We start from the raw sequence: 25,834 nt of genomic DNA on the forward strand, positions 1-25,834 counted from the left end.
AGAGAAGTTGGTAGCAACAGTGAAAGCATCCAGACTGGAATGCAAGGATTTAGAAGGCAGGATACAAGAGCTTGAGTCGAAAATAATGATTAATGGTGTGGGAATCAGTGACTCATTGGAGAATGACATTTTAAAAATCATGGGTGGTCAAAATCTTGAGGCCACTCCTCATATGAAATTCTTTTAAGAGCAGCAAATGAAGCTGCTACAAAGTGAAAAATTTGGACGATGTTATTACTTTCAAATTATTCGATTTGCCCTGTCTTTGCATGGCAAATCTCCAGCTGCATACCGTGAACTCAGGGACAGTGGTGCTCTCATTTTGCCCAGTGAACGTGTCTTAAGAGACTTCAAAAACTATTTGAAATCCAAAGCAGGCATAAACATTGAGAACATTGATAATCTCAAAGAGAAGGCATCACCACTCTCTGGAATTCAGCGCTATGTGGTTTTGGTGATGGATGAAATGAAAATTCAGTCCAACCTTGTATTTTTCTACAGTGATCAAGAGTTTGCTCTGCACACATTACCAAAGCTTTCTCTTGATCACATTGTACTTACGTCCTACAGCAAGATGAAGGTGAGGTTGGCAACACAAGTCCTAAGTAAGTCTGTTGCTTTCGCGTTGGAGGAAAGTGGGAAAGATGATGTCACAGGTACAGCCCAATTTTGTAGGATGATGAATGATTTCTTTGACTGTGCAAATGTAAGGTCTCTGACTGAACATGTCAGGAAAAGAAATCATCTCATCAAACCCTATGAAATGCAAGATGATGAGAGATTGACGTGGCTAAAGGATGTCTTCCTGAAATACTTAGATGATTGGAGAGCGAGCACCATGCAACGAGAGGGAAATTATTCTGCTGATGACAGAGGAAAGATGTTCCTTTCACTTCAGACCTACAAAGGTTTGAAAATTTGTGTACACTCACATATTGAAGCAATTCAGTTTTTGCTTGCTGAAGGGTTTCAGTATGTCCTCAGTGAACGATTTATGCAAGATGTTCTAGAGGACTACTTTGGGCATCACAGAGCTAAAAGTGGTCACTCAGACAACCCCACAGCCCAGCAGTTTGGGTATAACGACCTCACCATTGCTGCACAAAGAGACATTGCGCCTGTTATTAGAGGGAATGTTGGTGGCAAGTATGAAGAGAAAAAGTGGTTTCAGGTTGGTGATGAACCAGTGAAAAAAAGGAGAAAACCAAAAAAGTGAACTACTCGAACATGTGGTATTGGTATAGGTGATAAAATTAATCTAAATTAGCTGAGGTTGTATTGACCATTGTGTTTACTTAAATTGTGTTTTTAGGCAATTCCAGTGGCCAAGCCAGCCCAACAATTTGGTCCTATTATGCTATGCAAATATTTTTGTGTTCTTAGATCATGAAAACACTAAATTTCGAAAGAAATAAATGATTTAAAATTTACATTGTATGACCAAATTGTGGACGGGCTTTTCCACTACCTAAAACACCTGAGTGATAGTAGGGTAAGGAGAATGTGAAAAAAAGTAAAGTCAAACATTTTAATCCCTGCCTTGGGGCAGCAGGGCAAGGCCACTAGCCCACTACTTTTTTACACATTGTTTCAACATGCTCTAATATAAGCTCCCTAACAAAAAAAAATCTCATTATCTTAAAGCCAACATACCTTTTGCCATGCCACAAGTTATATTTTAGCATCTTCAATAGTATTTGTATATATAAATTAATTATGTTGAAAGAATAACAAATATTCAATTTGTACTACAGTATAGTCTGTTCAACTACTTGAGGAATGGCAGAGTGTTTTTTAGTACTTGTCCATGTGAAATCATTTTTTAGATCAAAAGAACTGAAAATCTTTGTAATATACTTTATTTCAATTCCATATTTTTGCCAGAGCTATGGTTCTTATAACTCTTAGAAATAATACTATTCTTACTATTGTTGAAATATTATGAGTTCATTAAAATTATTCCTCACTTTAATATTATAACTTATATTCTGAAAAATAGATAATTCTGGGGGTAATATAACATAAACCATAATCTGGGTAGACAATGGTCTGCTGCAGTTAACAAGGTTGGTAAACACGGTGACATAATAGAAATTGGTAAAAAAATGGTGATACCTGTAAACCAGAATCTTATCTAAAAAAGCTTGGGTATGATGCCTGGCTATTGGGGACAGTTGAAATCAATTTTAATCTTTGCTATTAACCCTAGTTTAGTATTTATTCCATCTAATGCCAGATGATTTTACTTGTCAGTGGTTTAGTAATGCTAGTAAATGATTAAAGCTGAGGAATGTGATGAACTATTTCTTTTTTGAGCATATTTCTAGTCTGAGAAAACAGGTGTGAAATTAATAGCATCATCTGTAATCTCAAAAAATATTGTGCTTTACAAAGGTCAAATAGGTAATGACTGGGCCGTATAAGGATAAATTTGTATATGATTATGGCATTGACCTGGTGGGGATGGAACCTACTAGGTTTGATACCCACCATAGTCAGGCATATTTTTCAAGCCGTTTGGGACATATCCAATATCACAAGCACCTTATTCACAAATACTGAAAAAATGTATATTTACATGTACAATGTGCATATCGTCAATACAGGTATATATACAGTTTTCGATGCTAAATTATGTTGTTGGATCAGCTGATCTTTTCAAGTCCTTTCTTAATGCCTTTTGTCTGGTTTTCTTCTCTTTGATTTTATGTTTGTTAAGGTAGTCTCTTGCATAAGAAAATGACCTGACCTTCAAATATAGTTTAATAACATTTTCCAAACACAATTTTTGTGTCTGACCAGTTGTGTTCACACCAGCAGAGAGAACAATGTTCTCCCATAAGGACTTCACCTTGGGGGATTCTATGTTGACTCACAAACTTTTTCCCTAAATGTTTTTTCAGCTTCTTCCAAAATACCCACTAAATTTGAAGATAGATTAACCAACCCACCTCTGGTACGAGAAGCAATAAAGCTTGACATATCTGATGATTTCATGCTTTGCAATAATGAGTTTAGTTCCTCTTTGTGTTCTCCATTCTTACGTATACTTGTCTGGAATAGTTTCGACACAACCATAGCCTGCAACATATGACAACGGTCCACGCCCAGCTTGGTCAATTGATTAGGATGAAGCTTGGGATGTTCGCGCTATTTCCATACGATCTGTTCGTCCACGGTTTATGTTGTAAAAACCAACAAGGTGGTCTGGAATGTGAATCATTATAAGGTTCGCAGCTTTGTAGTCCACGCAGTTTAACAATCGAGTGGACTGTGGCATTAATGCAAAAAACGACTCGACCAATTGATCTTGGCTTTTCTTTCGGCAAAGATCTAATTCTGGCGATGTCTGCTTGGCTGTGATGTCGTTGTGCTTTGCGTTTGTGTGTCTTGTTAAGCCTCCTTTTGACTTACAAATTTTTTCACATTTCGCACAGGGAAACGATTTCTCACCATGTATTTCGCTCAAAGCGTCGTTGAATTCGTTCTCTATATCTTCTCCTTCGGCCTCAGTAATAGCAACAGTGACCTCTAAGTTGTAGAAATCATATTCTGGATCTTCTAAATATATTTCAGACTCGCTTTCGCTTGATTGTGCCATCCCTACCGCAATATCTCGATACAATGTGTCAGAAACCCAATACGCGATTAACAGATTTGAAATACCCCTTCGGAGTTTTAGAATAAATTACCGTAATATGATCTGCTTGTTAGATAAAATCCCATTAGACGTCAAAGAGAAGCACTATGGTTGCCATAGTCATTAAAGAATAATCTACAAGTCAACGGGTTAAAAAAATCGCCTACATTTTGCAAAATACTGTGTATCACCCATTGTTTATATCGTACGCTCCTTGCCTCATGCAGGGATCGCATCACGTGACCTATTTTTTGTCGGATTTCAACATAATTTCAGAGAGCCTTTAAAGTTCGCCGACTAGCCTAACCAGTCTCTCTTCTAACCAGTCTATTAACCGTGGATGGAGCAAGTGTCCTCTCTGGAAAGAATGCAGGTGAACAGGCTCTCCTTACAAAAGAAGTTAATTGTCATATGGTATACACCTGGTGCATTTCCCATCAATTGGAACTTTCTTTAAAAGACGCACTTAAACAAAGATGATTTGAATGATTTCCTAAAGTCGTTGTATCTGTTTCGCACAAACTCAAATGTACATGCAGCTTTTCGGAATGCAGTTAAAGTGAAAAACAGAAAGGGTGTAACTTCGGCTGGTCAAGTGGATGGAACCCATTGGATAGCCCACACGAGAAATGCAGTGACAAATCTGTTAAACACAGTGGATTGCCACCCAAGACTGCCTAGCTGCTTTGAAGAGTGCTGAAAGATTCAGTGCATCACAAAAAGCTAAGGCAAAATATTTTGAAAAAAGACTTCTACAAACGGCATTTGTTGAATTAATTATTTTTATACTTGATGTTTTGAAAGCCCTTCCAAGATTCTCTCTGTTTTCACAGACGAGAAGTATTCCTTTCCCTGCAGTCCAGTCCTCATTGGAAAATTGTGTAGGCAGACTGAAATTGCTGAAACAGGATACCAGTTGTGGCGCTAAGTGGCAGAAGTATGTGAAAGGAGATTACAACCATGTTCTCACCCAGTGCATTATGTCTGGCCAGGAACACTTATCTGAAGCAACCAAGGTAAAAAATACTGGATATTCTTATTGACTGTGTCAAGCAACGCTGCTCTGACTCAGTTCCCTTAGAACTAGACAAACTATCTTCGCTACTGAATATCACAGCCTGGAAGAACGATGAACTTTTTTCGCGGGATTCTGTGACATCCAATCGCATCCGAATGTGGAAGATATCTGACTGGATGGATGAAGAAATAGGCAACCTCAATGAGTATATCTTTATAGAACAGCAGTTGGTGAAACAAGGCATTGCAATAGAAGAAATCCTTGTAGAGTGGAAAGCACTGAAGCGAAAACTTTCAACCCTCAACATTGAATGGGAGCATCCTGAAAAGATAAGCTGGGAAGATATCATCAGCCAGATATCAGCAGATAATTTCATTAATCTTATTGGTCTAGTTGATTTCTTGGGGACATTTTGTCTCTCAAGTGCAGAAGCTGAAAGGGGCTTTAGCCAGCTAAAGTTTGTCAAGACAGACAAAAGGTCATGTTTACCACAAAGCCCACTGGAAGATCAACTGTTGGCAAAGCTAGAAGGTCCATCCCTTGATAAGTTCAACCCAGTTCCAGTCATTGAGGCTTGGTCTGTCAGTGGAGCTAGACTGAGGCGTCCATCCTTTATGGAAGGTCAAACATCCAAATTTGGACCCAAAGCAAAGAAGCGATGCTGAAGCGGCTAAAGCAGCACACAAACTAAATAGTACACTGAATCCTATATACTGATATTTTATATGTATATAATTATATACAATTGGTGTTAGATTATTTAAAGTTTACTTGATTGTAAGGCAGTAACATAGCCGTATTGCACTAGAAGCGGAAGAAGAAGGCTCCTGGTTATATTTTTGCTCCTGCATGGGAAAGTATTTGGAATAATCACGTCACAGGCCCAATGAGTCGATATGTTGTCTCCCTAGTTTACATATCAGCCGCTGCCCCCTCCCCTTTAGGTACCCCATTGCCTGATGGCAAGTGGCTTTCATTCAGGACAACCAACCAATTTTCATGTGTAAGTTACACCACTGGCTAAAGGAATACTTTTTCAAGCTGTTGTTGCACAATGAGCCCATATCGTCACACTTGATGTCTTTCGTTGATTAAAGTCAACGACAGGTCAACGACAAAGCTTTTAGGATGTTGTATTTGTAATGGTTGGCGATGACAAACTTTTGGCCATACGAGTTTCCCTTTGTCTGTATATATAGTATATATATGAATAAATAAATAAAAACTTGTAAAATGTAACGATACGTGCAGTTGTCTGTAATAACTTACACACCCTTAGACAATTGCGCAAAGAATACAGGAAACGCTTGCTGCAATTTATATAACTGACGCGGCATCTTAAAGTGTCTATGAAGTGAAAATTTACTACTCAATTTTTTTGTTCCAAATGAGACACTTACATATGAAAATATACTGTGCAAAATCTGAGCTTAATCCATAAAATACTTTCCAAGTTACAAGCCCTTAAAAATAGGAAATTTGCCGATTTTTGGCGACAATATTTTGCTCGGCCAAAAGGTGACCAAAGGTCATGGATGACGTATGCAAATGGACATACTGAACATCGTAGATTTAATTTACTAAACAAGAATACAGAACATATTACTTATATCAAACACAAGCCCTCAGTTTAAGGATAAATTTGGGTTTTTCTACGTCTGTGTCATATTTAATACAGTGAAGCACAAAAGCGATACAACCATTTGCAAGCTTCCATTAACCGCGCACTCGAAACAAGGTTTTGAAAAGTTTGAATTAATGAGATTTTCAACGGAAACACATTTGTTTTGACATTCAAACATTTCTGGGAGGGGCCAAAACAATTAGTTTCGCGATCAAAACATCACACTTTTGCCTATAATTGTAACCAAAATTTGTAGCTTTGTTACGGAGTTTAAGATAAACAGACATGGTAGATATAGACATCTTATTGCTCAAGAATGGATTTACAATTAGTAAATTCCCCTAAAATTCTCTAAATATAAGATGAAAATTACGTAAGTGACGAAAATATCCGTGATTTGACAGGTGCAATTAGTATATATATATATTAAGCACTAGCTTGTCAATAACTGACCTTTTAGCGCCGTCAATGAAGTAGCTGCCTAAAATCATATAAAATGGAGTATAAAATGAGCAAATATGGGCGAATGATATTCTGAAGTTGCGAGTAATTTAAAAATTTCCAGTCATACTGTTTCAAAAATATGGAAACAATTTTGTGACAACTATGATGTTTCCAGCTTAAAGCGTGGAGGTGATTTTTGCTCCAAATTATCTGCCAATGATCTCGAACTCATTGAAATGCTAAAAATAGAAAAAGGCTCAATTTCGCTTAAAGAAATCTACACAGTGGTTGAACAGTTTGGTGAAGTTGGCGCAGATATTTCTTTATCCTCGATTTCATGGCTATAAAAGATCATTTACTATCTGGAAAAGTGTATTGACGAAAAAAAATAACCCAAATTGCAAGAGAAAGATTTACATTTAATAACATGGTGTACACACAATTATTCATTGACTATTTAAGTGCAAAAGATGTTAGAAAATTAAAGTTTTTTGATGAAGCAGGAATTAAGGTACCTAATGTTGGAACACGCCGATACGGTCATTCTCCTGTTGGGGAGAGATGTGTAGAGGTTATTCGCAAGAAAGAAAATCCGAATACCACTTTAAACATGCTAGTTTCGATCAACGGAGTAGAGTACTACAATTTAATAGATGGAGCAACAAACACGGTAGACTTTTTAAATTTTTTTCACGAAGCTTCAGAAGCTACGAATATGGAAACTCTTCGTCCAGTGTTAGAGGTTGGAGACATAATTTTCATGGATAATTTAGCGGTGCACCATTACGAAGGAGGGGAAATTTTAGAAGATTTTTTGGCCGAGTCCGGAATCGAGCTAATTTATACTCCCGTTTACTCCCCGGATTTAAATCTGATCGAAATGTGTTTCAATAAAGTTAAGACGTCTTTAAATAAGGACTTTTTCGAATTAGTTCACTCTAACGTAAAGTTAGCTGGTTCGTACGCTGTCGAAACTATCACAGACAGTGATATGCGTGGATTTTTCAGACATACATCTTATCTCTTTGACATTTAAGAACATGCACACTCGTCTGCTATACTCAACTTTTACATAATTAACATATTGAAATAGTAAAAAAGTTGTCAAACTCTCAAAGTCTACATTTTTTGCTTACTGAGTCTGCAAATTTAAAAACTGTATGAGTCAGTTATTTATACGCTTTTACTGTAGTTACCCTCGCAGTTAAAATGTTTCTGTGATCATGGACACAGTAAGAATTCTGCAATTGATATTCTACTGATTACAAAGTTATTTTTAGACATATGTATAGCTACGTAAGTACTAATCTATCGCCGGAAGGAAGGGAAATTCTTACTGTAGTTTGTGATAACAGAAAATTTGACGCTACAAAGCCAAAGGAAACAAATATGAATCAATATATTATACAAACATGCTATTCGCAGTAATTAATTGCGGAGACTGTATACATAGTCATAGAATCATTTAAGAAACTTGTATAAATGTGACCTGATAATTGTTTGTGCATACATACGTTCAATCAACATCACTGATGCTTCTAGTCGAGGAAGAGTAAATTTGAAGAAGCGCTTCAGCAGCCGTACTGGCAACAGCGTTATCTTGAACACTTGGCAAGACATTAATTTCTCCATCACAATTGTTGCAATCTTGAGCAGGTTGAAGGGAAGTAATTGTGCATGTTGAACTCGCTTCTACCAGTGAACCTGGTCTACCATGCGACTCCACGTTTGGCGGGCAAAAACTGATAGCAGGTGTTTGATTATAGAGAAAATTGTTTTGCATATAGCTAGGAAAATATAACGAAGGTGATTGAGGTTGTACTACTTGGGGCATTGGATATTGGTGATTCCCATATTGGGTCATTGTTTCGGGAATTTCTTGATGTAGTCTTTCAGTAGCCGAAGGATGTATACTATCTGCTTTTGCGCTAACAGAAAGTGCAATTTTAAGTTGCTCTTCTTCCTCCTCTCTTGCCGTTGGCATGTATCGAGGTAAATCTGACTCCTCCCTGTCATATGTTTTTTCGTACGAAGTGGGCTCGGATGGGAAAGCAATCCCCTCTCTTTCTAACTGTTCCTTGAATGGATTTTCCCTATGTTTCCTTCGGCGGCTTTGTTTATTGTTCATTTTATAAGTCACTTCAGAACTTTCATCTAATGCAAGGTTAAGAATGCTTTTCAGCTCATGTTTTGGTGGGATTTTTCCGTTTAAATATTTTTTGGAATATCCTTGAATAGCGTACACATGCTTTCGCAATAACTGCCAGTTTCGAAACCCGTTTACATCATAACTCTGATCTTCGTCCGCCTCTAGAAGCTCCGCTTCAATTCGACTCGTCATAGAGTTTTCTATTTTCGATACAGCTGTCATCCTGCTTTCCATATCACTTGATAGCTGTTCAATTTCTTTATTGAGCTTATTTATAGATTGTCTTTGTTGCCGTAGTTTAGACATTTCTGCGGCGTGGAATTTTTCCTGCCCACAGCTGTAAAGTGTTTCACAACTATCGAAAGAACAAGTATGAGATGAGTGCCCCAACCGCATGTGGCAATTATGACATATCGAACCCCTTTCGCCGTTTTGTAATTTTGCATTCTCGATTCTATTTCTTAACTTTGTTTCATCGTCCTCAAGTTTTTTCTTAGCCTGGCATTTTTCATTTATTATTGACTGATAATTAGAAATATACCTTTGCAAAGGTGTATCGGCGTGTTTACTTTGCACATTGGGTTCTGCCCGTTCTCCAGATTTAGTGACAGTGGTAGTCCCTAAATTAGAGGGAAAGTTAAGTTTTCTTTTACTTGCAGCGCTCTTACCGGGTAGTGGCGTGGGTTTGTCTTCATGCATTGCTGTGCATTGCTTCTTTTTCGCTGGCGACTTTGGCGTCAAGGAATCATCAACTCTGATACTTAGTCGGAAGATGTTTTCATGATGTTGTATTTGGGTTATGCAACGCAGGGCATCTTCAAAATTGTCATCGTTACTCATTGTCACGTATGTATTCTCGTCGTCCTTATATTGAATCCTCATAGATGTCGAAGAACTCTCATGACACACAATTTGACCAACTCGACTCGCGAACGACGCAAATTTCATATTACAAAGTGTATCTCGATCAAAGTTGATAACATTACATCGTTCATAACCACCTCCATAAAACACTTTCACTTTAACAGTAGACATTTTCAGTTCAGACGTTGCTAGTACTATGACATTGACATTTATGCGTAATATATAACACATATATGTGTAATATTCTATATTCTATATTTTTGGCTACCTGCTTGATTGACAAGTGCTTAATTAATATATATATACTAATTGCACCTGTCAAATCATGGATATTTTCGTCACTTACGTAATTTTCATCTTATATTTAGAGAATTTTAGGGGAATTTACTAATTGTAAATCCATTCTTGAGCAATAAGATGTCTATATCTACCATGTCTGTTTATCTTAAACTCCATAACAAAGCTACAAATTTTGGTTACAATTATAGGCAAAAGTGTGATGTTTTGATCGCGAAACTAATTGTTTTGGCCCCTCCCAGAAAACGTTTGAATGTCAAAACAAATGTGTTTCCGTTGAAAATCTCATTAATTCAAACTTTTCAAAACCTTGTTTCGAGTGCGCGGTTAATGGAAGCTTGCAAATGGTTGTATAAATTTTACTGTTGTAAAAATTATATACTGTGTAAAATTATATTATTGGGATTAATTATTTTTTAGGTAATCCGCGAAATGCTAGGAAATGAAGAAGGTTCCTGTTCATCGTCTAAACAGCTGATGGAAGATGCAGAGACTGAAGAGCAGATAACTACAGAAAAAGCAGATCAACTTGATACGAGCCTAGATGATTCCATGATTATGTCAGATGATGTATTAGATAGTTCCTTTGCCAGCGTTGGTAGCGATCTTCCAGATAACCAAGAAAATAAAAGTGCAGTTCCAGTTTCATGCAAAATGTGCAAAAAAAGACATAAGTCCTGTGAAGAACGAATTGAAACTTTGGAATCAGAGAAAAGGAGGCAAGAAAATATAGGAAAGGTGTGGTGTCATTTAGCAAGATTAATGTTCTTGAAATATAACTATGGTATTCTTTTTGAAAACCACTACAACATGCATCTGTTTACCATGTTTTCTGTATACAGAGAATGTCTGTTGATGATGAAGTAGTTGAAGCGATGATGGACGAAGATGAGGAAAGCACAGCAGATGAAGAGGTTTATGATGAAGCTAGTGATCCTGAATGGTGCGAAAATGCGGAGGATTTAGTCGAAGGGGATTCTATCGAGTCTAACTGCAGAACAAATGTCATGTTAATATGTGAAAACATTCTTTATATTAGCTTTGCATATACCATCCTTAAGCTTGGCATTTTAAGGAAGGTAACCGAACATGCGTACATATGCTAAATCCTGTATAATTATAGGGTGGATCCAGGCACCTCCAGCACTGATGAACCTAAGTTTGTTGTGTTTTACTCTACGCTTATGTCATTATTTTCGATGTTTTGCTTCAAATGTAAAGACAACTCCCCAGCAGTCGAAATGAAAGTCCATGGAACTATGGTAACGGTATATCAAAATTGTGATCACTGTGGCGGGACATATAAATGGCACAGCCAACCTCTTGTGCTCGGGCGATACCCTGCTGGAAACATACTTTTAAGTTTTGCTACGTTAATGGCCGGTGCTTCGATAAGCAAAATTCTACTGGTGTTTAGCAGTCTTTACAGCAAGAGCCTTCTATCAACATCAAGCAAAATTCTTGTTTCCAGTCATACTGAAACGCTGGGAAACATATAGAGCTGCCTTGGTTGGCAGAGTGAAAGTTTACAAGATGTTTCATGGTGTGGCGATGGAAGATTTGATTATACGGGACATAGTGCTAAATATGGTGTGTACAGCATGTTTTGCTGCGATCTTCAAAAGATTGTTCATTTTGAGCTATTGCAGGTATTTTAAATAATTTTGTGCTATATCTAGTTATACACAGTCTTTTGGAGAGTTTAAGAGATAATTTGCATTTTTAGTCCAACGAGACAGGCAGCAGCAATGCTATGGAGTTGGCCGGCGCCAAAAGATGTTTCTCGCACTTAAAAACATCTGGTTTGGAGATAAAGACTTTTATTTCTGATCGACATAGAGGTATTGGTAAATGGATTCGAACAAAAGAAAAAGGAACAACGCACTTTTATGACATTTGACATATTGCAAAATCCATAATCAAAAAGGTTCTCAAAGCTAGCAAAGACAATACATGCGAAATTCTAAAAAACTAGACTAAGGCTATTAAATCTCATCTCTACTGGTGTGTAACCTCTAAAAAACCTGGTTTTGGAGATTTGATCGCCGCTAAATGGAAGTCGTTTCTCCGGCATGTGTGTAATAAACATATGGACCACCTGGACCCATTGTACAAAGCATGTGCTCATGGTGATTTGGCGCCAAGAAAATGGTTGAAATACTGTAGGTATATTCAGCATGGAGAGGCAGCTATACAACCAATGTATATGACAACAAAACACAACATATTTTGAAACAGTTCCATAAAATGAAGCAGTAAATATATGCAAATATTTGTTCAGGCAGTAGACCACATGAGAAATTAAAATCTATCTTGCTGAAAGGGAACGTCATTAATGATGTTCGAAAGATGTCACCAGAAGCTCAGACAAGCTCTTTGGAAGGTTTTGATGCTACATTAAACCATTGGCACCCTAAGATGCTAAGCTTCTCTTGGATGGGTACATATTGCAGGTGACATTATTGTTGAAAGTTCCATGCAGTTATCTCTGTAGGTAGTTTTTTGTATGTTTTCTGTATAACAATAAAAATTTATTTTATGTGTTAGACACATTTTGGCATGTCTCTACTTCAATGAGAATGTAAGCAGGCAAACCAGAAAAACAAATGAAGGCTTACCATACATAAAAGTGACATATCCAAAATACAAGCTTGGTGATGAATTAGTTCGTGAGATTGCAATCACTCCCACATATGGTAATATTCGAACTTTACATTAAAGCATTACTAGTCGAGTGACAAATTCATAGTTTTAAAAATTTGACATTATTTTTTCCCCCTAATAATAGGTAATGTTTCAGATTTAAAAAGAGTTTTGTTCAACCTGCCCTTAACAGATATGAAAAAAATATTTAAAAAGTACAGGAAGAAAGTTCCTGAACCATTATCAGCACAGTTTGAGAATCGTCTTGGAAGGAAAGACGCAATTGAGAGACAAGACAAAAGAAAAAAAATGGTAACAGAACTGTTTCCTGCAGGTAAATTATCTCCTGAGAACAATTTGTCTCATACTTATTTCCAAGAACTCAGTACATCATTAATTCTCTATGCCAGTTGCTGAACAAGAGAAACTACTGAATGCTCAAAGGGAGCAACAAGCAGCCAAACACAAGCGTAAAGCACCAACATGCAAGAAATGTAACCAGCCAATGAAAGGACACAAAAAATCTGCTTGTGAAAATTCAAATAATTCAGTTTAACTTTATTTCAGTCAAACATTCAAAATTTCATCATTGTTAATAAAAAAGGTAACATAAATATATAGTCACATAAATATATAATCACTGATTCTGCTGTCTTTGCCTGGCACCTTTATAACCTTGTACATCAGCACTAGGGAACTCAGACCTGATGTGGTCATAAATGCACGCTGGTAGTGGTCGTGAATGGTCCCATCCCAGATAGCCACACAGCCATAAAACAAGCCACCGATAGGCGACTGAACGTAGATATCTATGGATTAATAAGGAAACAATTATTGAAAAATTGATGCATTTACATTTCATATACACGTACATGAACACATAGAAAGTTTGTATCAAAGTTTGACATGTTTTGCATGTGAGTTTGAAATATTGATCCCTTGCCTTGCCTTGTCATAAAGCGATTCTGATCAATTCACTATACATATAAATAAGGACAAAAAATATAGTATATACAAATATGAACATTGAACTTTATAATAGTTACAAAGTACCCACTCGTTTTCACTCTGGTTTTTCCTTCTTTTATATTTAGTTCCATCTTTCCTGGTTAATAACTGCCCAACGTTACTTAACACAGTTCTGTGAACCATTGGCAAATAATCCCAATGTTCCACAATGCACGCAGCATCCTTACCCTCATACGTATACTTCCCTGCACACTCAAGGATTTCCTTACAGCAACGATATTCCCTTGCGCTACTGAGGTGACGATCGTTGCACTGTCCACATTGACACCTATATTGTATTAATAGTGCCTTCAATGAAAACTTTAGTTTAGGTGAACCAAATAATAGCGTGACTCACTATGAGTTCACTGGCACGTCCTTGCTCCATCTTTTCCCGAGCATCTCGGAAGAAATGCCATCCTCGTCGTCTGTTGTACTCTCGTCAAACTCATCGCCGCTACTAGCAAGCGGTTCGTTTGAATAGGGTACAATAAGAGACAATTGCTCTAGAATTTCATCCTCGCTAGCGCTTTCTTGTGAAGATGAATTCGAGCTCGAAGAGCGTTCGCTTTCCTTAGTAACTTCCATCGCAGTAGCCATATTTTGCTATGATTGTTTATTATGTTTATCATGTGTGATTATCGTCGTGTCCATTTGCATACGTCACAAAATATCATACTCATCCCCAGGCTCCATAAAAAATGGTCACTTAAAACTCTAACTTTAGGTAGCTCTATCTCGGTCACTAATATACAAAATTTTATAAATTTTATTATTTTTTTACTTTCCGTCTATCCCTAATCTATCATTTTAAAAAAAAAATGTGATTTTTTCACTTCATAAACACTTTAAAATAGCATCTCAAAATGCAATTATATTGTTTCCATTATAACACTATTAGTGAACTCCTTTTCTACTTTTTCATTTAAAATGACCCAAGAAACCTTTCATATTTGTCAAAATATATACAATAGATAAAGCCAGTCATTTTGGTAACACATAAGGCATACCTATTATATTGTTCACCTGGTTCATCGTTTGGAACTGCATTTACGTGCAACTGAAGAGTTACATAGTGGCAGCAATAACTAAAATTACAGCAACTTTTATAAAATTGCAGCAACTTTATATACATTTGTCACAAATTTTTTATATTAGCAATAATATATAATTTTAAGCATGTCCCCTAAGGGCCAGCGTATACAACATCACCCATAAGGCAGAATGATAGGGATACATAGGTAGCACAACCATAAACATCTTCAAACAAATAAAACATGAGCTTTTTTTTCAAATATTCAAAAATCTCAGCACATAAAATTATACTAATATCCTTCTGATGTGATTTCCTTTCATCATTAAAATAATTTTATACTGTTCCCACTGACTTCATAATAATGGATACCTTTAACACATTTCTTTATGTTGAGCCTCCCACACATAATCAACTAATTAATTCATCAATATCTTTTTGCAAATCCTTTCTTTTCGTCTTTAATTAACTCAAACTCAATTATCAATTCAGCATTTCTCTCTTTCAACATTTGACACTCCAATTGAAACCTTCTTCACAGGATGAGCAGACTGAACTAACTTCTCTCTCAGTTGCAATTGCAACATGGGAAATAAAAAAAATGAAAAAAGAAAAACAGAAATACAAAAGGAAATGAAAAATGGAAACAAATGTGTGCAGGTATGTGCTATCTATATCATAACACAACAACAATAAAATGAACTATGCAAAATGTGGATACTAAAATGCATACAACAAAAATTATAATAAAACCAAATTATCAATTTCATCCCCTCAATGTGAAGCAATAAAAGAAATGCGATTAACAGGTTTTTGCTAGAGGTAGACGCATTCAACAAAATGACCTGTGATGAAGTTGGAATAATAGTATGTGGGATAATTCATATAAAGGGTCCCAAAATGAAAGATGTGCATGTTGTGACAAATTAACTCTTTCTATAAAACAATATATAATCAAATACGATAGTAAAGCAATAAATTCATTGTAAATCTCAATTATTATAATACTATGTACAACATTCACAATCTTCCTAATTACCAAGTTAACAAATTACATTTCCTCTTTCATTGTTTTTGTCTTCTCTCTACTAAAAATGTTTTATGATAATAATAAAAGTCTTGTTCATAATTCTCAATCCATAAATATTTATAGTTCTTCTACATATAATTTAAATTTTTTTCCATCAATGGGATTAAATCAAGTAATTATTTCCACATCATCTAAATACGATAGATGTTAAAAATCTTAAGAAGCAGCAAATTTATGTAAATGAATTAGATAATGAACAATAATACTTCTTTGCGTAACATCCAAAAACGAATAGAATCCATCATACATCCACAGTAATGATTAGCTCTTCCAGAATGAGTATAATCACTCAAAATAATTTTCCAAATATTTGTAGCCTTTTTCTCATTTCAGAAAACAAAGCCCACTTCCAATCGATTGTTGATTTCACCCTCTCAAATTGATTAAGCTTTGAAATCAAATCCGCAAGATTGTCAAAAAAAAAAGAAATCTTATCTCACACAAAAAATACTCATACAAAAAACCAACACGGCATGACAGCAATGACGGCAGGTCATTTTCAATAATTTTCATTTTGGTCTTTGGAGAACTATATAACACATATTAATTAGAATATGGAAGCACCAACATTAAAATGGAAGCTCACTGATCTGTGTCTCTGAAGCTCCAGAGTCCAACGTCCTGCCTCGGCTCCACTGACCAGTCCAGGTACTCAGTGAGGTTACTTGAGCTATTTTTTTTCAAAAAACAAGATAAAGATAAAGATGAGTTACATGAGGAGTCGAACTGTTGAAGAATTGAAATAATGAAATTGTTTGATAATAAAGGTAAAATAATTTTTTTTTGTGAGTTATTGAACAATGATGGAAACATCCAAAAAAATCAAAACATGAAGTACAATTGTGGATAGGCAAACACATGATGATGAAAAAACAGCTGCAATTTGTGTGACATGTTACAGGTGTGCTTTTTCACTATATTTATAAACTTCTTGTAACTGATTTCGAAAAAATTAGATTCCCAATCACAGTAACATTTCTAATGCTAGATATTGTTTTTAAATACAGGGTGTATAAAAAACATTCAAATCAAAATTTTGCATGTAATAATGCAAAATATATTTGACAAATTTAGTTGATTTTTACACTATTGTTGTACACATGTTGTACATGTAATTAATTTAGTTGAGAAATGAAGAAGTACTGGTTCGACAAAAAACTCATAATAATAACCATTTTCCGCCGATGGGAACTGGAAGTTTGTTTTATTGAAAATTAGTCCCAAAGGGCTTTAAAATCTAATCATTACTGAAAACTCAAACACACATTTATCGCAAAAATTCTGCTTATTCAATGTTCAAGGATAGAAGTTTGAAGAACACAATACCTCCATTAATTAAATTTCTATTTTTTTTTGGCTGGAGGTCTCATTTCGAATTCCCATCGGCGGAAAACTTTGATTTTGAGCAACAATTTTTAAAAGACAATAACTCGGCCAGTTTTAGTCGTGTCGATATAAGAACGGTATAATCGTAAACTAAATAAGCTAATCTTTGTTGCCATATAAAAATTATATTGTTTACTTTGGTATTTTATACACAGCAGCTTGGATTCGAATTTTTTTCATACACACTGTAGTATTAGAGAAACGCTTAAAGTTGTGCAGATTTAACGAGTTGACTAAACGAAGACACATCACAAGAAGACATCAAAAAGATGGAAAACAGATACCAATTATTAGATTTTTTAATGACCAAGATTCCACTGTAAAAAAATCTCGTAAATTAGCTGTAAAATGGGAAAGCATGACTCTACATGAAAAATCTGCATATAGAAAAGATTATAAAAGAGACCAAATCGACAAAGATCCACAAAAAGGACTTGACCCAGAAAGAAACACATTTGTCAGGAAAATCAAAGCTATAAGCTCACTCTACAGTCGCTTCCTTGTCTTCCTTGTGCCAAATTCACTAATTTAATAAAACCTTTAGCTTTCAACCTGTCCAGCAAGCAATTATCTGACAGAAGATCAATTGTCTGTCAAGAACTGAGAAAATTTGTAAATTTGATCATTGGTAAATTTGAGCAAACAGCCTTTATTAAACAGGCTGATTTGTTAAACCTACTTGAATTAGAAGATAAAGATAAGAGCTTGTTGACATGTTGTATGAAAGTGTGTTTCCCGAACTCTACAAAAAAGACTGCAGAGAATGAATGAGTAGATTGGAGTTTAATTTGATGTACTCAGTGTGTGTACAGAGAAACCTGTCATTGTCTGGAAAAAAAACAAATGCAAAATGGTTATTATAGTAATCATAGTACCAATTATGCTTCCATTTTAGAGTTATTTATACCAACATTTCAATGAAGAAATCTGCATCGGGTTTCACTGCATCAAATCGGAATGTTGTCAAAGAATTGTTCAAAGAGGGTAGCAAGGAGATAGCAGAATTGCTGAAATGGAAGAACATTTGAAAGAGGAATGGGAAATCATTGCTGATGCATTGGATTCAAATGATGTCAACAAAGCAAAATTATCTGTTTCAAAGTATCAAATATATCTTGAAAGCTATTGTACATTGAACAATGCAATAGTGAAACACTATGAAAATGAACTTGAAAACTTGAGAAAGTTTATTTGGAAAATTATGTGAGCGTGTCACAAAAGCAAACAATGGTAGGAGAAATAAAAGAGCTGGAACTTTTGTGCTCATTTGGTTTAAGAAAGGAAGGGGATATTGATTGTGTCATCCATGAGAAGATCTTTATGAATTTACTGGAGAATGTAGAGGACAAGTGTCTGTTAATATACAGTATATTACAAACACTTTTGGTCTCAGACACACGAAAACGGGTTCACAAATCTGCTGACTATAAAGTAAAGTGTGGTGTCAATGCATTAGCATTACTGCTAAGTGTCCGTAACCAAAACTTTAGCAATGATGTCCATTTGATGTTTGCTCTGTTTTGTATCACTTATGGAGCAGGGAAACAATTTTTGAATATGCTGCATAGAATTGGATTGACACCCCATTGAGATACAGTGTATGTATAAAATATTTTATTCTTCTATTTCTTTTTTTGTGACATTAAATTTAGAAGCCTGTTGCCAACTTCCTCATGCTTTTACAGTTCAGCCCTGCAATCTGACAGTATGACAATTGTAACCAATTTTCTTTCACCTGAATTATGCAGTGTTGTTTGACAATCCTGTTATACTAATACAGCCACCCTGTTAATACTAACACCTGTTTTTACCAAGGGTCAGGACCAAGGGTGGCAGTATTTATACTACAAAGTTTCTGTGATTGGGCACATTGCCACTTTTATTGACTTTAAATAGGATTCACATTCTTTTAATATTGTAATTATTAATATTGAAGTAAATTTCGTTTAGAAATAATTTCCTTGATCATTGGTTGGATCAGTTGAATGCTTCAATTAAAGAAATATGTAATGATGAGACTCCAATTATTATACTGATGGACAACATCAACATGTACCGCGGAAGGAAAAGACATGACCACTTGTTCCAGGATATTTGTTCTAAGATGTGGAATTTTACCAGCTGTGCTACAATCATCTCTGATATATCCGACATCGTAGATTTATTATCATTCCCAGATACAACATTACATTCTCAGGCCGACATTAAATCTATAAAACCTGAGGACATACTTTTAGGCACAGTATCATCACTTCGGTAAATATCGTACCTAAATCAGACGTTGCGCCGAACACATTGAAAACAACAATAGATAATGAGGGGAAATGCTTCATCATCTTTTGTTTTAAATGTGTTAGCCACATGAGAAGTGCGACGATTTAATTAGTAAGTACACATTCCATTTGCATGAATTTATTTAAAGTAGTAATGGAATTTCTTTTACCTTACAGAGTCCATGCCCAAGTATAAGATGTTATGGGAAAAATGGTGCGATCATTATTTCTTGCAGTTATTACATAACAGCTTAAATGAGATTTCAAAGAATTTCCAACAGCAGTTGTTGGTGACGTCGGTACATGTAAAAATAATAGCAGTGTGAAAAATAGAGATGTCAATGCGTATGGCTGGTGTGCAGAGATACCTGGGGATATGCATGCGAAAGGATATCTATGCGATAGCTTCGCATAGAGCAATAGCTTCGCAAAGGATATCTATGCGATAGCTTCGCATTCAAAGCACATGGCAATAGTGGCTTTCATAAGACTTTTCATAGTGTAATGAAGAGACCAAAGCTGACCAAAGAAGCTTACAAAAAAAGAAAGTTTCAGAATCAAAATCTAAATTGAATTAAAGAGAGTGTACGGGATGCCAGTTTGTCATATGGGATGGCTGCAGTGATGGAGTTTAAATGGAATAAAATACTGAACAAAAGACAACGGAAGTGGTTTTTGGATTTTTCGAACTTATGGTTTACGAATTTATGTTGTTATTTTCATATTTTCAGCTGGTTAGTATGTTACTGGTATTGTTCGATAGGCAACGATAGTTTCTAAAAGATCTCTCTTGAACAAAAATGTTATGATATAAATATGTATCATAATAACTTTCGCTTTACATTAATCCCGTTTCGAAAACCTGACTTCAATATCTACATGAACCCACTCTCACCGAGCTCAACCCAGTCTCTTGTCTTGCGCTGCACAGTTCCCCAAAATAAAAATTGTCTGTACTTGAATATCGCCCATTTAACACCAATGAAAAATTAATATGAAATATCTAATTGACAAATATGAAGTCTTCTCAACATTCCCCCTCCCCGCACTATGAGGAGTTAGTGCGTTCTAAAGGAATTCTACCTAAAACATGTCCGTGGTCACTTATCTGATAATAAAGGAACTAGTTTGTGGATCGGCCGAACAACAGTCTTGGCACCACATTGAACTTTTGCTACACGTGTATGTCCATCCCTTCCTGGGAAGGTTTCGATTATACGACCCAACGGCCAACATCCTCTAGGTAATTGCTGATCTAAGACAAGAACTATGTCACCTTCTTTCATATCTTTCACGACCTCCAGCCATTTGGATCGTCTGTTTAGAGTCGGAAGGTATTCCTTTAGCCACCGCGTCCAAACTTGGGAGATCAACTGCTGAACTCTTCTCCATCGATTCTTCAAGTTAAAGCTTGTACAATCCACTGCCTCGGGACTTACCTCTCCACCCGTCTGCCCATGGAGAAAGTGATTTGGTGTCAGCAGGGTAACATCTCTTGGATCGGCTGACTGGTACGTCAACGGACGCGAGTTAAGCAAATTCTCTGCTCCAGTGAACGCTGTAAGTAACTCTTTGTCTTTAATGTCCCCGTTTCCTAAGACTGCATATATGGCATGTTTTGCACACTTGATCATCGCCTCGTGAGCCCCACCAAAATGTGGTCCTGCTGGTGGATTGAAATGCCATCTAACCTTGTTGTACAGGTGGACTGCCCTTCGTTGAATTTGATCTTGATCCAATTTTGCAACCAACTCGTGTAGCTCATTGACTGCCCCAACAAAGTTAGTACTAGTAACCTTGCTTGGTACTCCCCGACGACTCATGAACCACGTGAAAGCGTTCAGGAAACTTTCCGTGTCAAGGCTCCAAGCCATCTCTAAATGAATAGCCCTTGTGGCCAGGCAGGTGAATAAGCAAAGATATTGTTTTTGCCTCACTTTTCCTCGACTGTGAATTGTGATGAATGGTCCCGCATAGTCTACGGCGCATTGATCAAAGGGATGGAAGGTGAACCTCAAACGGTGTTGAGGCAACGGCGCCATCACTTGATTTCCAGGCATATAACATTTAACGCCTTTAAGAGAGGACTTCTGAAATACTATGAACACACTGTTCAACATGTCTTTGATGCAGAAGATCCCAGAACTTGGAAGACAATATGTTTATGTTGTAATGTGTCTCATAACCTGTCTTGTTCGCCATCGTGCTGTAGTTAGTCGTATTGTACAGATGTTTGTTAATTCTTTTTTTCTAAGGGTTGCTGTAACTGGCTGTAAAAGCTGTAGCGATACCCGGCCATGTCAGTATATCATTAATTGTCTATATTTGTTAAGTGTAATTGCATTTGAATAATTGGCAAAGTCTAATAAATAAATAAATAAATAAATTATCGCCTGACTAGCCTCTTTGGAATATGATTTAGAAAAATATCAGAGTCAAATACTAAAGGGGAGCACTTGAGCCTGTTAAATGGTTAGTGTTTGACTAAATACACAGTAAATAAAGTTGTTCAACAATATTGCCTCTCATTTTTAGCATACACACTCTGCACCAACAGTGGCAGCTCCAATTGTTCAGCAATCAAGAAAATGTTGTAGAGACTAGTTACGAGGAGTACAGCAACAATGCCAAGCTTTCTGTGTTGACCAAAATTTTTGGTCATATAAGTTCCTAAATGCAGAAAATTGTTTGATTGTGCTGCCTACTGGTGCTGGAAAATCTACTTGCTATTCTGTGCCTGGCCTTATTCTTGGTGGTGTCACTGTGGTAATCTGCCCATTGTTGTCACTAATGATGGATCAAGTTAATTTATTAACATCAAAGAGACTTAATGTCTGTTATTTAAATTCACCAGTCCAACAAAGTGATAGGGATGTTATTATAAACAACCTGTTGTCCAATACTACGGTGGCCCATAGGGGACATGCCATAAATATAAAAATATGCCTTCAGAATTTTATATAATGTCTTCAGAATTTTATATAATGCCTTCAGAATTTTATATAATGCCTTCAGAATTTTATGTAAAGGCCTTCAGAATTTTATATGATACCTTCAGAATTTTATATCATGCCTGCAGAATTTTATGTAAGAGCCTTTGGAATTTTATACCATGCATTCGGAATTTTATATGATGCCTTCAGAATTTTATGTAAGAGCCTTCGGAATTTTATACCATGCCTTCAGAATTTTATATGATACCTTCAGAATTTTATGTAAAGCCCTTCGGAATTTTATACGATGCCTTCAGAATTTTATATGATACCTTCAGAATTTTATATCATGCCTGCAGAATTTTATGTAAGAGCCTTCGGAATTTTATATGATGCCTTCAGAATTTTATGTAAGAGCCTTCGGAATTTTATACCATGCCTTCAGAATTTTATATGATACCTTCAGAATTTTATGTGAGGGCCTTCGGAATTTTATACCATGCCTTCAGAATTTTATATGATACCTTCAGAATTTTATACCATGCCTTCAGAATTTTATATGATGCCTTCAGAATTTATGTAAAGGCCTTCGGAATTTTATATGATGCCCTCGGAGTTTTTCGTGATGCCGTCGGAATTTTGTATAATATGCGGAATACGGAGTAACGAGTGCGAATGTAGAGTATAGAGTAGAGCGAAGGATCAGAGTATTACAATATTTATGTAAGCAGTTTCAGCGCTAGGGGTGTGTGTTGTCTGCCCCCCCCCAGTTTGCCCCCAGATATTTTCATGTTACGTAAGTAGTGTAATACTGTTTTGAATACTTTTCTAGTCTTTCCCCCCAAAACACTTCTTTGACCCCGAATTGCCCCACACTCATTTTAACCTGGCGCAATGCTACACGCCTTTTAAAAATCATTATGGGCTGGTCCTAATGTTTGGATGTCACAGAAGGGACCCTTGCTTAAATTGAATATCTCCGCAAGTATTTAGGCTAAAGATACCGGAATACCACCAAACGATAGCACTTGAAGAGATCATATAAATGCTATATTCAAATTGGCAGATAGTTATAAGTTGCACTTGTAATATAAGCCAAAATACTAGCTTGCATTGTTATCTCAAATTACTTGCCCATAGCAACCATATACTTTTCAAAATTCCATGTTTGTCAGTTTATTTTGTTCTCTGTTGGCTTTAGATTGTCTCAATTTTGCCTATTATTATTCTGTTATAACTTCGATGTATTTTTGGATTAGGATGTGCTAGAGAATGGGAGAAATAAGCCATTTTAAGAGCTAAGCGATGAGCCTTGATGAGCGTTGCTAAGCGCGTGTTTAGCGCTTGCTCAGAATGTTGTCACGCGGTTCAAAAATGTGACAAAAGTCTGTGATGCCCACCCCCTAGGCTAATTTTGACCCCAAAAATCGATTCCTGGCGTAAAATTGGACCAAGGGGTCCGTTTTTCGGCTTTTTTTGCCCGAAATTTTTGGTGAATCTTTTTATTATTGTGAAATGCTTTCCGTGAGCGATGCGATAATACATACCATGATGCAGATTATAAATGTTTATGTAAAAAATCGGCAAAAATCGTCTAAAGGCACGATTTTGAAGCTAAATATATCAAAATGATACTAGAAATGTGAACTAAATCACGGTAACCAGTTTTTGTTTGCGTTTTGGGCAATATTCTAAGGATTAGGCCGCTTTGAGGTATAATATAGAATAATAGCCAAATCGCATGCATTCTAAAGCAAATATCCTAGCGAATTTGAAACATATAGAACTAAAAAAACATCTATCTACTGAGGACAATGTCCTCTTTTAAATGGTTTAATTTTTATTAAAATCAGCCAAGTATTTGCACAGAAAATGCAAGTTAAAGTGAGACAACCATTTTTAAAGGTCATCTGATATGCTGACAATGATTAAGAAACATTTCTGTGCGAAATATGGTCAAATATGATGGATTGCTTTAACAGAAAAAAAAAATCAGATTGCATCAGTTAAACTCTCCCATCAACCAAATTGTTGTGAATTATTCATGTTAATCTCATAACTCCAATCCTCATTGTTTACTCCGTACTTCTGTAGTTCATTTTTTTCTAACCATACGAATTTTATTGTCTTGCGCATGCGCTCTGCCTCATGTTTTACACGATTACAAATTTCGGCGGCAAGGTTTTCATCAGCAAGCGTTCAGCGAATGTGGTTCAATAATTAACAATGAATATAACGAAGATCCTCAAAACAATATCGAAAATGTAATTGAAGATTATTTCAATAGAGGTTACCAGTACACCGCAATTATTGGTCTACTTGAGAAATATCATGGTGTGAAGATCCACATACGGACACTCAAGAGAAAATTGCGCGAGTACAGTTTAAAACGACGGGAAAACAATTACGATGAAGCAACAGTTCGCCAGCATATTGCCAGAGAGATGGAGGACTCTGGGAGACTTGGAGGCTATCGTTACATTTGGCATGCGTTGAGATTAAGGCACCATATGAATGTCCCACGCCGAGTTGTAGCAACTATGATGAAGGAAATTGATCCTGAGGGTGTCAGGCAGAGAAGAGCTAGACGCTTGATCAGGCGTAACTTCATATCGTTTGGACCTAATTTCACTTGGCATATAGATGGTAAGCCTTTTGTTTCTACTAATGTTTCTGTCATGTGTACGCGGAACATATCCAACTTTCTCTTGCACATCACCTATTAATAGAATGCTGATTACAGGGACCGGGCTAACCCATTAGAAACATTGCATTGTTGCCTTAGCTTGACTCAGTTGGCCATTCTATAGCTAGCCCACTTACTGCAATGAGAATCCTGTAGAAATTTTGCATTATGATTTCATGGAAGATGGGATAGTTATTTGGCGAGATCTGACTTGTTGCAAGTGGGCTAGCCGGTTTGTACCTCAGGGCTCAGTTCTTGGCCCTTTACTCTTTCTTTTATATATTAATGATTTTGCTAACTGCACAAAAATGTTGGAATTTCATATTTTTGCCGATGATTCGAACTTATTTTTTAGAAGTAATACTCTCCTATCTCTTCAAAATACTCTAAACAATGAACTAAAAAAAGTATATAATTGGCTCTGCGTAAATAGGCTATCTTTAAATATAAAAAAATCAAATTTTGTAATATTTCATCCAAGACAACGAACAAAATCAACTAATATTGAAGTAACTACCCAGCTAGCACACAACGTTATCGCAACGTTGGCTAAAGGTTGTATTTTGGTTAAGTCGTGACTAAACCTTAATACAACGTTCTCACAACGTTGCTTGACCTAATTCATTTTACACAACGTTGTATTAATGTTGGTAGAACGTTAGATTCAACCCGGCCATCTTGTTTATCTGAACGTTATATTCTGACATTGCAGTAACGTTAGTTTAACGTTGTGTTTAACATTTGAC

The 25,834-nt window shown here is 36.2% G+C and overlaps 2 protein-coding genes across 2 annotated transcripts; both read left to right on the forward strand.

Moving 5' to 3' along the window:
• The first annotated feature begins 196 nt into the window (after positions 1-196).
• Positions 197-1,216, forward strand: LOC114526750. The gene has a single exon (XM_028548276.1). It carries the CDS (start codon positions 197-199, stop codon positions 1,214-1,216), a length of 1,020 nt encoding a protein of 339 aa, XP_028404077.1.
• A 5,937-nt stretch (positions 1,217-7,153) lies between these two features.
• Positions 7,154-7,762, forward strand: LOC114526751. The gene has a single exon (XM_028548277.1). It carries the CDS (start codon positions 7,154-7,156, stop codon positions 7,760-7,762), a length of 609 nt encoding a protein of 202 aa, XP_028404078.1.
• The last annotated feature ends 18,072 nt before the right edge of the window (positions 7,763-25,834 follow it).

The sequence above is a fragment of the Dendronephthya gigantea genome, unplaced genomic scaffold (genome assembly GCF_004324835.1).
Source record: "Dendronephthya gigantea isolate DGI-Jeju-01 unplaced genomic scaffold, DenGig_1.0 000041F, whole genome shotgun sequence".
Lineage (NCBI taxonomy): Eukaryota > Metazoa > Cnidaria > Anthozoa > Malacalcyonacea > Nephtheidae > Dendronephthya > Dendronephthya gigantea.